The sequence below is a fragment of the Haemorhous mexicanus genome, chromosome 4 (genome assembly GCF_027477595.1).
Source record: "Haemorhous mexicanus isolate bHaeMex1 chromosome 4, bHaeMex1.pri, whole genome shotgun sequence".
NCBI classification, from domain to species: domain Eukaryota; kingdom Metazoa; phylum Chordata; class Aves; order Passeriformes; family Fringillidae; genus Haemorhous; species Haemorhous mexicanus.
The window spans coordinates 2,183,878-2,197,001 of record NC_082344.1 but is presented as its reverse complement, the minus strand read 5'-3'; the positions used below and the strand labels follow the sequence as shown (position 1 = coordinate 2,197,001).

Sequence of the window (13,124 nt, the reverse complement as noted above, 5' to 3'; positions counted from 1 at the left end):
GGGGGGCTTTTCCCCCCCATAAGCAGTGATGGTGTCACCTGGCAGAGGTGTCCTTGGCTGGCTTAATGGCAATCCTCCAGTTTTCCCTGGAATCCCAGAGGGTCACTGGAATTGTCAGCCCTTTTTCCCTTGAGGAAAAAGATAAAAGCCAAAACCAAACTGAAACCAGTTTCTCCTTTCTGTCCAGTTCTGTACCCCACAATAAGAGGGGCTCTGGCAGGAGATGGACAGGGATGGTGCCAGCCAAATCCATCTTGTTCCTCACACTCCAGGGCAACTCAGCAGTGATCCAGGGACTGCCAGTGCTCCCCAGAAAAGGGACAAGCTGCCTTGAACAGGGAGTTCTGCTCGGGTTTGGCTCTGTTTTATCGCCCTGGCTCATCTCTGCACACCCAGGTGTCCTTCCCTTGCTGTGCTTGTTGTACACAACGCTGCCACATCCGGGCTCAGGGGATTTTCCTGCTCTTTCCTGGGCTGGCTTTGCCATCCTCCTGCATCCCAACCCAGGGATTCTCCACCTGCAGCACCCCCAAATCCCCCCCACCGCGGTGGGGAGGGCTCACCTGGGCAGGTGGGGGGCTGGGGGTGCCCAGGGTGCCCCTCTCAGGGCGCTGCTGCTTCCAGGGAGCTGGATACCCCAATTCCCACAGCCTGCTCTCTTTGGGGGCGTTTGATGACACTTTCCCATGGTTTTCCTTTGTTTTTTAGAGCTTTATCTCCCAGGATCAGGGCTGGGACCTGTTCCTGCCTGCGGAGGAGAAGCTGGGCCCCTCTCCCGCCCTCCCCACGGCCCCGAGGGCGCACAGAGCCTTTCCAGCCGCACTGCAGGGCATTTTTGTCTTTATTTCGGCTGCAGGAATACAAGGGCGGCTGTGGGCTCGGTGACACTCTCCATCTGCCGGACGTGCTCCAGCCCAGCTCCTCGATGCTCCCTCCCGATGTCCCGTCCCGCGCTCCGCCTCGTGGTCCCGCTCCATCCGTGCGCGATCCCCGGAGAAGCGATCCCTGCCGCCGGCAGCCTATCCCAGCAGGCAGGAATCCTCCTGGCACAGCTCGCCCAGCTCCGAGCTCACCTGGGGAAGGAGGGAAGAGCCGAGGGGCAGCCCCGGAGCGGGTGCGGCCCCGCGGGGGGCAGGAGGGGCCTGGCCGTACCTTGGAGGCGCAGAGGAGCGGCGGGGCGTCCGGGAGGCAGCAGGAGGAGGCGAAGGACGCTCGCTGCTCCAGGAGCTGCTCCAGCTGCGCCGGGCTGGGCTCGGCCTGGGCCAGGCTGTCCCGCAGGCTGCGGGTGGGGAGCGCGCTTACTGCGGGCACCGGAGCCACGCGGCTCCCGGTGCATCCCGGTTTGGCATCCTCAGCATTATGGATGGATTCTGATGGCATCCAGCCACCCAGGTGGGTTTTTGGTGGGGGCGGGGGAGGGGAAAGGCTCACCTCTTCTTGAACTCAAGGAATGGCAGCTTGTGGTACTGCCCGCAGAGCTGGTCGGCCTTTGCCAGGAACGGGAACAGCTCTGCTTCGATCCGCCGGCGCTGGGGGCAGAGCGGGGGCAGTTACCAGGCTGGGAAAAGCCTCTGTGGGGATTTGGGGGAACAGGAAGAGCCCCCAGCACCCCCAGAGCACTCACCTTGCTGTCCCAGCAGGCGGAGGGGTCCTTGGAGGAGCAGCATTCCTGCCGGAGTTTCCCGGAGGAGTCGAAGAGCTTGGCGAGGACGGCCTCGGGGAGGCTGGGGTGCCTCCGGGCCAGCTCGAACAGGAACCTGGAGCGGGGAGCGAGAGCTCAGGTGAGTTCTCGTTATGGGCGCTGCTCAGAAAGGGGTGGGGCCCCCCGCTTCTGGCATCTTTGTGCAGCCCCTAGGGGGCACAAATTCCCCCAGGGAATTGAGGACATTGCCTTGGTAATCCCCATAATAACCTAAGCATGGAACAGGGTCAGGAACTGGCTGGGCTTGATGATTTTGGGGATCTTTTCCAGCTTAAATGGCTCTGTACCATGACTGCCCGCTCACCTGGTGGCATGGAGAGCCCCCTCCTTGGCACACAGCTCCTTATTGGTCGGCTCTGGTGGCTCTGGCAGCCTGGGAGCCGGAGCAGGGGGCATGGCCAGGATGCAGAAATGGTTCTCCATCAGGTTTTTCCCCTTGCAGCAGCCGGCGAAGCGCCCGTCCCGCGCCGACAGCGCCGAGCAGACTCTGGCCGTGTGCTCCAAGAGCTGCAGGGAGGGAGCAGGGCTTGTGCAGGAGCCCTCAGCCCCCTGAGCTCCTGCTGGCACCCGGGAGCTGCTCGGGGCTGGGCTCCAGCCCCCCCTACCTTCCTCTGCATGCAGTCCTCGGCCATGGAGTCACAGCACTGGGAAGCCACCTCGGCAGCGTCCTCGGCCAGGGGCAGCAGGTCCTCGAAGGAGGCACTGGGAACCTTCTGGGCCAGCGAGGCCAGGGAGCTGGGGAGCACAGGGAGTGTGGGGCTGGGGGCTTGGATCCCCTCCCAGGAGCCAGCTCTGGGCAGGGTGAGGGAGGGAGAGGATGGGGAGGGCAGGGATTGCTCTGCGCCCGTGCTGTGCACGGGGCAGCTGCAGGGATCCACAGCAGCAGAGTTAAAGCTTGTTTTCCTAAATGCCGCCTGCCAACAGGATCTGCAGCAGGAGAGAGGGGCCCTCGCCCAGCCCAGCCCTGTCCCAGGATGGAGAGGCCATTTCCCCCCGGACCTGAAGCTGGCTTTGTCCTTGCCGTAGGCCGAGAAGCGGGAGCAGATCCGGTTTGACGTCAGGGTGAGCAGGGAGATGGTTTTCCTCTCCAGTTTCTGCCACAAAAAGAGAATGGAAGTGGAAATGAGCACAGTGCTTGCCTGGCTCCCTGGGGGAGCGAGCATGGGGGCGAGCCCAGCGCTCCCAAGGGTCTCACCTCCTTCAGGAAGCAGGCAGTGGGTGCAGGGGAGGTGCAGCAGGTGGAGACCATGGAGAGGAAGGTGCCGGTGGAGGCCAGGAGCACAGGCAGGGGAGCCTGGCTGTAGCTGCTGGCATACTCGTAAAGAAACCTGCGGCAGAGACGGGATGAGGAGAGCCAGCGCCTCAGGGGGATCAGGAGCACCAGTGGGGTTTGGGGCTGCTGAGGTGCTCCGGGGTGGGAGCCCTCTGCGGCACCACCCGAGGCTGTCAGCCCACGGCGCTGACCCCGCCGGGCTGAGCCTGGCTCACCTGTCGGCGAATTCCCGGGGCTGCAGGCGGAAGGCGTGGCAGAGCTCCCTGTCGGAGGGCTGCAGGAACCGGGGCAGGGCCGGGGGCGGGTGCCGCAGGGCGGCCAGGCACAGCTTGCGCTCCAGCCCCTGCTGGCCGCAGCACTGCGCCGTGCCGGGATGCGCCGGGAAGGGCGAGTCCGCCCGGCAGGACTTCTCCGACAGCGCCGTGGACTGCGGGGGGGACACGAGGTTACGGCCACGCCGTCCCTTCCCCTGGCCCGGTTTTGGGCTCTCTGAGGTGTTTTTGGTCAGGCTCACCCCGGCGTCGTAGCAGGAGGGGTCAGCCCCGTCGGCGCAGCAGGTCTCGACCAGGGAGACGATGTCCCGGACGAGGTGGTCGATCTCCTGGAAGGTGCCGTTGGAATATTTCCGGCTGGTGTCAATGATGGTCCTGGGGGCAAGGACAGGGAGAGCCAGTGAGCCTTTATCTTCAATCAGAAATCACCTCGCAGGACTGTTCTGCCCAAATGGGTTTGACAGGGCTGGCTGGGGTGCAGAGAGAAATCACAGTGTATTCCTTGGGAAACAGCCAGGAAAGAACTGGAACGGCTTCCAGGCTGGGGGCTGCCACTTAGAGGGGACTCTGTGCCAACTCTGTGAGAATTCCTAATCATTTAGGTACTTAATTGGTTTTTCTGAGGAATTCAACAAGGAATCAAACTTTTCTCCTGCTAAAAGCAATCAGAGCCCAGGGATTGAATTGCATCTCCCCTTTTTGATGAATTGAATCCATCTGCCCTTTTCCATGATTTTTATTTACTGTTTTCTGTCCCTGGCTCAGGTGTCAAGCCTCCTGGGAGAGCACCAGCAGCAGGAGGTACCTACAGGGTTCTGAAGTTCTCCTTGCCCAGGATCTTGTACTCCTGGCAGACCTTCTCCCGGACATAAGCTTTCCCTGGAAGTGCAGGAGAAGGAGGAATTGTGAGTAAGGAACAAGGAATGCTCTGCCACCACAGAACACGCTGCTTTATTCACTTGGGGTTTGTTCATTTTTTTTCACTCCATTTCTTCTTTTTCCAAGTAGGATTTGGAGGTCCCTGGGGAAATGTTGGCACAGCCAGTCTGGGAGAAGCATCCCTGGTGTCCAGGCTGCTGCTCCAGCTCTGCAGCCAGGAAAAGGGGCAGGGAAAAAACCCCCTCTGGAGCTGGGAGAGCTACAGGTAAATCATATGGCAGGTTTGGAGTATGGAATATGTGGGGTCGGATTTTCTGGCAGGGCCTGGAAACCATAAGGGCTGGGAAACCATCTGGGGCCAGGTGCAGGGAGCAGCCAGGAGTGACAACATTCCCAGCAGCACTGCCGTCCCTGGAAAAACAGGATCGATTCGTGTGACAGGCTCTGTGGGGCCAGACTTTGGCAGCAGCAGGGTAAACACTGATCCCGGTGTTCCCAGGGATTGCAGCCTGGGGCAGGGTCACCTCCCCAAACCCAGGGCTTTGGGCCATCACTCTGAGGGTCACATCCCTCTGGTGTCAAGGGAAGAACAGGGTGAGGCTGGGGGTTGCCAGAAAAGGACAAGCCATGGAAAAGTTGTGTCTCTTTCCCAGCAGGAACGTCAGCTCCCGGTCCCAGCCTGTGGCATTTGTGTTTGCTTGTGCAAAGCCGTGTGGCAGAGGTGAGTTTTGGCTGGTTTTTGGCAGCTGGGGGATTCCCTGTGGAGCTGAGAAGGCAGCAAAGAGCGGCAGAGCATCGTCTCCACCAAGGGGTGAATTTTGCACGGGAATGGTGCTTGCCAGCGGGATCAGGAAATCCCAGTTTCCTTTGGAAAGAGAAGGAGCCGATCCCTGTGGCTCTGTCCTCTCCCTTCCCACCTCCCCCAGCACCACCCCAAATGGTATCCTGGATCCCAAGCCATCCTCTCAGCCCTTCCCTTCCCTCTCTGGTCCTGCCCAGTGGTTTGGCTGCAGGCTGGGAGAGGGGAGGCCACCGAAAACCTCCGGGATTGAGGCCCCATCCCCGTGCCCCTCATCCCAGGGCCAGCACAGCCCCGGGATCACCTCCCTTACCTCGGTGTAACGCCTGTGCAGCGGCCAAGAGCGGCAGCAGGACCAGGACTGCCCTCATGCTGGAGCTGGTGGAGCTGGCTCTCCTCCTCCTGCCGGGAAGCGGCGCTGGGAATCCCATCCCGGGGTTTTTATGGAGGCAGGGTCAGCAGCTGGGAGAATGATTAAGCCCAGAGGGCAAGCATCCTTGGCCTGCCCCCTGGGGCCTGGCTGCCAGGGCCTCAGAGACCCGGCTGCTTTGAATCATTAACTTGGACAGATGGGGATGGGTGGCCCTGAAACCTCGGGATCTGGGAGGGATTCTGGGAGCAACACGGACACGGTGAACCCCGTGAGAGGAAAGCCCTGTGTGCTCAGGACAGTGTGTGATCCTGAGGGAGGAGACACGCTTTTTTTGGGATGTCAGCTCACCAAAGCCGCTGGTGCTGCTGGGAAATGCTGGCTGCTGTCCTTGGAAGCTCGGCTCCAGGCTGCAGCTGGGGTTTCATTCCTGCCACTGCTGGCTTGGGGTCTCTGCTTTGCAGCCCCATCCCAGATTTCTGCTGGGAGTGTTGTAGAGCTCTGTGGGGTCTCCCTGCAGAGCAGCTTTCCCTTTGTCCTTAGAAAAATGACAATTCAGCATCTTATCATCTTCTAGGGTCCTCAGACAAGCCGAGGAAGAGGAGGAGATCCAGCTGAAGGGATCCTCACTGGTCCTGCCGGGGCAATCGGAGAGAGGGAAGTCAATAGGGAGGGATGGAGATCCAGCTGCTGCAGTGAGAGCCCCGGCCCCAAATCCACCCAGCCTCCCCATGCACCCTGCACTCACCCGAGGACAGATGTTCCCTCTCAGACCACACCCCTGGGACAAAGACAGAGCTGATTTTTATGGATGATCCCGGGTTTTTCTCCGAGGGATCTTCACTGACAGTGAGCTGCAGCTTGGGACCAAATCGTGCCCAGGCAGGACATAACCATGTCCTGTTCTTGATGGTTTATGTGTGAAAACTGAAAATAAATAATTAGGGACTCATGGAATGGCCTCCTTTCCTGGATTAACTCCTCTCCTGCCAAGCTTTCGTGTCATGGCCAGGCACGGTGGGGGATGGCGCCCACAGGCCGGGCCACCCCCCGAGCTCACGGTGCCGGTCGGAGCCCCTGCACCGGTCCCGGTCCTGGCCCCGTGTCTGCACCGGGGACTCGCCGCCGCTGTCCCGCCCCGGTTCCCCGCTGCTCCTCCGGGCCAGGAGCGGCTCCTCTGCCTGCGGCCATCCCGGGCCCGATACCGAGCCCGAGCCTGATGCCGCCTCGATCCTCCCGACGGGGGAGAGGCGGCACCGCCCGGGATCCCCCCGCAGACCCAGGCGGCGCTCGGCCCCCGCACCCCCGGCCACGGTCACGGCCCCGCAGCAGCGCTCCGGGCTCCGAGCGGTCCCCGGCGGGAGCAGCCGTCGGGCGGGGCTCGCACAGCGCGGAGCGAGGCTGCCGAGCGATGGCCCCGGGTCAGCGGGACGGAGGGGACGGGGCCAAGAGCGGCGGGGACAGGGGGCGGGGCCGGCACAGGTGCGAGGGGCGGGGCCACGGAGCGCGGGCACGGGGCGCTGCGGCGGTGCCACCGGGGCCGGGGTGGGGGGCAGAGCGCCGCAGGGGTGTGCTGGGCAGTGCCGCCTCTCCCCCGTCGGGAGGATCGAAGCGGCAGCGGGCCCGGGGCCGGTGTCGGGCCCGGGACGGCCGCGGGCGGGCGCTGCCGGGTGCGGGCCCGGAGCCGCCGTGCGGGGCCGGGACCCGGCAGGGCGCCCTCTGGCGGACACGGAGCGCGGAGCGAGCGCGGCGCCCCCGCGTGGCTGCGAGACGGCGCTGCGGGGGCGGGGCCACAGATGGGCGGGTGCCATCGATGGGCGGGGCCACAGGGGCGGAGCTGGCACAGGTGTGAGGGGCGGGGCCACACAGCGCGTGCGCAGACCGAGACAGCAGAGCGCGTGCGCGGCCGCCACAGGTGTGAGCAGGGCGGGGCCGCGGCGCGCGGGGCGAGGCCGAGGTCATTTAAACCCCGAAAACGGCCGCCGGCGCCATTTTCTCCCCAGCGCCGGGAGGGGACGGACGTAGCTGGTGCGGGCTCCCCAGGCGGGGCCCAGGTGAGGTTCTGTCCCTCTTTTCTCCTCCTCTTCCTACCCCTTACCCCTCCCCTCCTCTCCCTGTCCCTCTGTGCCCCTTGACCCTCCGCTCCTCCTTTCCATTATCTCTCCCCTCCTTTCCATTACCTCCCCTCCGCTTTCCTTTCTCTTTTCCCTTTCCTCTCCCCTCCTCTCTCCTCCCCTCCTCTCTCTTCTTTCATTTCCTTTACGCTTTCCTTTCCCTTCTCTTTTCTCCTTTCTCTTTCCTTTCCCCTTTCCCGTTTCCTTTCCTTCTTCCTTTTGTTTCATTCCTTTTCCCTGTCCTGCCCTGTCACCTTCCCTTATCCCCCTGTCTCCCCCATCTGTCCCTTATCCCCCTGTCTCTCTCCCTTATCCCCCTGTCTCTGTCTCTATCTCTCTCTCTCTCTCCCTCTCGCCTCTCTCTCTCTCCGTCCCCGCAGCCGCGGGGTTCGGGGTGCCGGATAATAAAGCCCCGAGGGCCGGAGCCGGCGCCCCTGTTTTGGTTCAAAAGGGTCGGGGCCCGCTCTGCGGGTCCCCCCTTGCAGATGCCAACACCGCCCCACACCGCCCGCCTTGGGCCGTCCCTGCATCACACCGGGGTCAGGGCGGGCCCTCCTCAGGAGGGGTCCCGGGCCGGGGGGTTAGCGAGGGGTGGGGGGTCCCGCACGGGCCCCCTCGTTAGGAGGGGGTCTGGGGGGAGGGGGTTCAGGAAGGGCCCCCTCGTTAGGAGGGGGCCCTGGGGGGGGGTGGGGGGTGGGTGGGTAGGGCCCCCTCCGGAGGAGGGGGTCCCGGGGAGGGGCGGGGGGCGGGCCCCCTCCGGAGGAGGGGGTCCGGGGTGGGAGGGGTTGGGGGGGGGTTTCCCCCCTTAACCCCTCCCACCTCGGACCCTCTCCTCCGGAGGGGACCCGACCCGCGCCCCTCCCCTGGACCCCCTCCTCCGGACAGGGGCCCTGGGGGGGGGGGGGGGGGGGGGGGGGGGTGGGGGTGGGAGGGGTAGCAGAGGGGGGCACGTCACTCTGTGCTGTAATTAACACATATGAGGTTATGCTCCAGAGCGACGTGCCCCCCTCTGCCACCCCTCCCCACCCACCCCCCCCCCCCCTCCCACCCCCCCCCCCCCCTCCCTCCCCTCCCACCCCCAGGGCCCCTGTCCGGAGGTGGGGGTCCAGGGGAGGGGCGCGGGTCGGGCCCCCTCCGGAGGAGAGGGTCCGAGGTGGGAGGGGTTAAGGGGGGAACCCCCCCCCAACCCCTCCCACCCCGGACCCCCTCCTCCGGAGGGGGCCCGCCCCCCGCCCCTCCCCGGGACCCCCTCCTCCGGAGGGGGCCCCACCCCCCCCATCCGCCCCCCCAGGGCCCCCTCCTAACGAGGGGGGCCCTTCCTGAACCCCCTCCCCTCAGACCCCCTCCTAGCGAGGGGGCCCGTGCGGGACCCCCCACCCCTCGCTAACCCCCCGGCCCGGGACCCCTCCTGAGGAGGGCCCGCCCTGACCCCGGTGTGATGCAGGGACGGCCCAAGGCGGGCGGTGTGGGGCGGTGTTGGCATCTGCAAGGGGGGACCCGCAGAGCGGGCCCCGACCCTTTTGAACCAAAACAGGGGTGCCGGCTCCGGCCCTCGGGGCTTTATTATCCGGCACCCCGAACCCCGCGGCTGCGGGGACGGAGAGAGAGACAAGGGGGAGAGACAGAGACAGGGGGATAAGGGAGAGAGAGGGGAGAGAGTGGGATAAGGAAAGGTGACACGCAGGAGAAGGGAAAATGAAGAAAAAGAAAGTAAAGGAGTGACAGGTCGAGGTGCATAGAGGGGCAAGGAGAGGAGGGAATGGGGGACTAGGGAGGAGAGCGATAAGGCGTAGGAAGAGGAGGAGAATAGAAGGACAGAGAGAACCTCACCTGGGCCCCGCCTGGGGAGCCCGCACCGGCCGCTTCCAACTCCTCCCGGCGCTAGGGAGAAAATGGCGCCTGAGGCGGTTTCCGGGGTTTAAATGACCTCGGCCCCGCCCCGCGCAGCCGCCCTGGGGTTCCGCGCACCTGCGCCGGCCTCGCCCCGCGCGCCGCGGCCCCGCCCTGCTCACACCTGTGGCGGCCGCGCACGCGCTCTGCTGTCTCGGTCTGCGCACGCGCTGTGTGGCCCCGCCCCTCACACCTGTGCCAGCTCCGCCCCTGTGGCCCCGCCCATCTATGGCCCCGCCCCGGTGCTACCTCGCTCCGCCCCCGGGGCCAGCCTCCCCGTCTGTCACCAGTCCGGGGTGTGCCCTGAGCCCCCAAAGGTGGGATTTGGGCTCTGATCAAAGCCTCGGAGTGCCTGGAAGAGCTTCCACTCGCACTCCCCAGTTAGGGCTGGAGTCTGTTTCACTGCCCCGAGACTGCCCGGGTGGGGCTAGCGCCAAGCGCCAACAACGTGAGACTTGGAACCCCCCGCCCTAGAAACACACAACTTTGTCTCCATTTCTGAGGAAAAAAAAAAAAAAAAAGCCTTATTTATTTATTTCAGTATCCTAAAGCGGGCCAAAAGAGCCTGGTGCCTTTAAACATGGGACTCGGTGCCTGTTTCTCAAGCACGAACACGCAGGACTCTCTCTGAACCCCCAAACAATGGGACTCGGTCTCTCTGTCCAGGTGCCCAGCTCAGCCGAGCCCCTTTCCTCACCTGGGGCAGGCGGGGCCGGCCCCGCCCCTCCCGGGGATCCCGGGGTTCCCGGGGTACCGGGGGCAGCGGCCGGTGCCGCGCGGTGGCGCCGCCGGGGCGGGGCCCGCCCGCGCAGCCCCGGAGCCCCGCCCCGCGCAGGCGCCGCTGGCCGCGGCCATGGCGGAGAAGGCGCAGAAGAGGTGAGTCCCGCTCCCGCCGCGATCCCTCCCGCTTCCCCCCCCATCCCTGCCACGGCCAGCCCGGGACGCGGCGTCCCCCCCGGTCCGTGGGCGGATCCCCCGTGACCGGCCCATCGCTCCCCGCAGCGTGAAGATCGCGCCGGGCGCCGTGGTGTGCGTGGAGAGCGAGATCCGCGGGGACGTGACCATCGGTAAGGGCCCTGTCCCCCGGGCCGACCCCGGCCGTCCCGCCGGGGCGGCGCGGGGTGACGCCGGGCTGTCCCCGCAGGGCCCCGGACCGTGATCCACCCCAAGGCCCGCATCATCGCCGAGGCGGGGCCTATCGTCATCGGAGAGGGGAACCTGATCGAGGAGCAGGCGCTCATCATCAACGGGTCCGTGCGACACCCAGGGGGGGCTTAAAAACCCTGGGGAGGTAGAGTTTATTTTTAAAAAAAAAAATCACCGTACTTCGTGCTTTTGTGTACACGTGTGGCACTACGGCTTGGGGGGAAGCCACAGAGTCACAAGGCCTGTCCAGCCTGGCCTTGGACACTTCCAGGGTTGGGGCAGCCAGTCTTGCCTTGGGCAACCTATTCCAGTATCTCAGCCCCGTCACAGTAAAGATTTTCTTACCTTTACCTAACCCAATTTCCCCCTCTTTAAGTCTGTGCGCATTACTCCTTGTTCTGTCACTCTAGTTCCTGGCAGAGTCCCTCTCCAGCTTCCTTGTAGGCCCCCTTCAGATACTGGATGGTTGCTAAGTCCCCCTTCTGAATCCTTCTCAAGCTGACAGAACATAAGAATCCTAATCCAAAGCAGTCTCAAAATTCGGACAGTCCAGCTCAGTTGTGTGGGATATCTGTGGCTTCAGTCTGTCCCAAAGTTGAGCTTCTACACAGAGCACTACCATTGTGATCTCAGACCTGGAAACCTGTTCTTCCTTCCTGCAGGTACCCAGAAAATATAACCCCAGAGAGCCAAGATGTGGAGCCCAAGCCCATGGTCATTGGCACCAACAATGTTTTTGAGGTTGGGTGCTGTATCCTGGCTGTGCAGTGACAAACCATCCGGCACATTGTGCTTCTGGATCTCTCCACGGGGGGGGAGGCATCTCTGGGCCTCTGTCAGGGTTCAGACAGCCCAAGGCTGGGTGGTGGTTTCAAAATGGCATCTGAGTTTTTCACCTGTTGAAAAAAAGCAAAACCTTTTACAGTTTTACTTAACACAGACCTGTAGATTCCCAAGCGATGAAGGTGGGAGACAACAACGTCATCGAATCCAAAGGTAACTCTGGGCTCGGTGCCTTTGGCCCTGCTGGAAATACTGTGGGGACATCTCTCACAGGGACTCCTCTGTCTCCTCTCCCTGGCAGCGTTTGTTGGCAGGAACGTGATCCTGACGAGCGGCTGCATCATCGGGGCCTGCTGCAACGTGAACACCTACGAGGTGATCCCGGAGAACACCGTCATCTACGGGGCCGACTGCCTGCGCCGCGTGCAGACCGAGCGGCCACAGGTGGGGGTGTGGGTGTGGGGGGCACAGGGGCACGCTGGCTGCCACCTCCTGTCCCCCTCGGGCTGCTCCCTCACCTCCCCTGCCCTCCCTTTCCAGCCCCAGACACTGCAGCTGGATTTCCTGATGAAGATCCTGCCCAACTACCACCACCTGAAGAAGACCATGAAGGCCGCGTCCACCCCTGTCAAGAGCTGAGCACTCACCTCATGTTTCCAGTGCCTGGTCCTGGGAATCACTACACACTCCGGGAAGAGTCCGGTCTCCACATTCCTCATTCCATCAAACCATTTATTCCTTCTTTGTGTCATTTATTTATCTTCCACCGGGAATCTCAGACCTGCTTCGAGTCTGTTGTTTCTCGCGCATTAACTCTATTGTTCGTGCTCTGTTTCGGGAATAAAATACCTCCAGTTCCGCTGCCCGAGGGAAGCGCAGCCCTTGGACTGTGCGGAGTGCGGTGCCTGGGTCACACCGGCGCTCTCGGGGCGGGGACAGCCCCGGTGCCACCTGTCCCGTCGCGCCGGCAGAGGGCGGTGTGACCCCGCGCTCCTCCGGGCTCCCGGCCCGCATCCCGGATCCACGCGGGCCCTGGGGTGGGAAAGCCTCCACGGACCCGGTGTCCCCCTCCGCCCCTTTTCCCGGAGGCTGCTCCTGCTCGGGTTCCCTCCCGGAGGGCCCAGGACAGAGCTGAACCTTGTCCACTCGTTCCACTGGAGCCTCGGGACTCACCACACTTCCCAGCCGTCCTGCCAGAGTCCCCAGCTGTTCACAACTTCTCCTTCTATCCCTGTGTGACACAGTCCAGCGTCGTGTCCCAGCTCAGATGGATACAGATGTGGCAGAAATTCCTGTAGGAAAGAGGGAGAGAGGGGAAAGGATCAGCAACTACCACAGGGCAACCCCAATTTTTGTGGGATGGAGTTTGGGATCGGGGGTTTCAAGGCAAGGAAGTGGCGCAGTATCTCCTGGAGCAAATTGGGTTTTCTCCCCAAGTCCACTTTGATGGGTACAAAAAATCCAAACCTTCCCTTTTTCTGGTTTGTAATTCCAACCTGGGTTCCAGCGCTGCTGGGGAGCTGCAGCTCTTCCCCAAAGCTGAGTCCAAATAAGGGTTTGAGGATTGTCCTGCCTGCTGTCCTGCCAGAGCTTTTTGTGCAGATGCCTGTGGAGGGGGAAAACAAAGGGAGTTAAACACATCTCTAAATTCAAATTCTATTTCTCCCCTTGCTGAAAATCTATCCCAAAAGCCAGAGGCTCCAGCAGATTTGGGTGACTACATCAGTCCCTGTGCTCTGGATTCCCTCCGGGATCAGCTGCCCTTGTAGCCAGACACTTCCCGCTCCCCCCGATCCATCTGGCATAGCCCATTTCCACCTCCCTCCCGGCCCGAGAGCTCCTGCCCTGTGAATCGCTGCTGCGGGCAGGCTGCAAACCTGGGGGTGGCCAGGCTGT

General features: G+C 63.2%; 2 protein-coding genes and 1 long non-coding RNA gene across 3 annotated transcripts; 2 read left to right on the top strand and 1 right to left on the bottom strand.

The window, feature by feature from the left end:
• Nucleotides 1-823: 823 nt before the first annotated feature.
• GC (GC vitamin D binding protein) lies at nucleotides 824-5,366 on the bottom strand. Its single transcript, XM_059843610.1, has 12 exons — nucleotides 5,239-5,366; nucleotides 4,057-4,126; nucleotides 3,490-3,622; nucleotides 3,191-3,402; nucleotides 2,898-3,030; nucleotides 2,702-2,796; nucleotides 2,308-2,437; nucleotides 2,007-2,209; nucleotides 1,625-1,757; nucleotides 1,432-1,529; nucleotides 1,153-1,279; nucleotides 824-1,073 (listed from the first exon to the last, which is right to left on the bottom strand). The coding sequence occupies exons 1-12, from the start codon at nucleotides 5,354-5,356 to the stop codon at nucleotides 1,020-1,022; spliced, it is 1,506 nt and encodes a 501-aa protein (XP_059699593.1). The 5' UTR covers nucleotides 5,357-5,366; the 3' UTR covers nucleotides 824-1,019.
• LOC132326013 (uncharacterized) lies at nucleotides 2,366-6,252 on the top strand. Its single transcript, XR_009486107.1, has 4 exons — nucleotides 2,366-2,503; nucleotides 2,627-4,152; nucleotides 4,256-4,391; nucleotides 4,780-6,252. It is a non-coding gene; the product is annotated as an uncharacterized LOC132326013 (long non-coding RNA).
• Nucleotides 6,253-10,098: 3,846 nt separating this feature from the next.
• Nucleotides 10,099-12,096, top strand: DCTN6 (dynactin subunit 6). Its single transcript, XM_059843599.1, has 7 exons — nucleotides 10,099-10,175; nucleotides 10,302-10,366; nucleotides 10,444-10,549; nucleotides 11,108-11,196; nucleotides 11,394-11,441; nucleotides 11,530-11,672; nucleotides 11,769-12,096. Exons 1-7 carry the CDS (start codon nucleotides 10,153-10,155, stop codon nucleotides 11,865-11,867), a joined length of 573 nt encoding a protein of 190 aa, XP_059699582.1. The 5' UTR covers nucleotides 10,099-10,152; the 3' UTR covers nucleotides 11,868-12,096.
• The last annotated feature ends 1,028 nt before the right edge of the window (nucleotides 12,097-13,124 follow it).

What these genes read in the sequence shown, in the direction of transcription:
- GC (XM_059843610.1), bottom strand. Translation starts at nt 5,356, where the DNA reads ATGGGATTCCCAGCGCCGCTTCCCGGCAGGAGGAGGAGAGCCAGCTCC. An exon ending in CCTCCTGCTACGACGCCGGG is followed by an intron (nt 3,403 to 3,489) that starts GTGAGCCTGACC and finishes TCCCCCCCGCAG; the next exon opens with TCCACGGCGCTGTCGGAGAA. An exon ending in CGCTCCTCTGCGCCTCCAAG is followed by an intron (nt 1,074 to 1,152) that starts GTACGGCCAGGC and finishes CTCCTTCCCCAG; the next exon opens with GTGAGCTCGGAGCTGGGCGA.
- DCTN6 (XM_059843599.1), top strand. Translation starts at nt 10,153, where the DNA reads ATGGCGGAGAAGGCGCAGAAGAG. An exon ending in CCGCGGGGACGTGACCATCG is followed by an intron (nt 10,367 to 10,443) that starts GTAAGGGCCCTG and finishes CTGTCCCCGCAG; the next exon opens with GGCCCCGGACCGTGATCCAC. An exon ending in CAGGCGCTCATCATCAACGG is followed by an intron (nt 10,550 to 11,107) that starts GTCCGTGCGACA and finishes TCCTTCCTGCAG; the next exon opens with GTACCCAGAAAATATAACCC.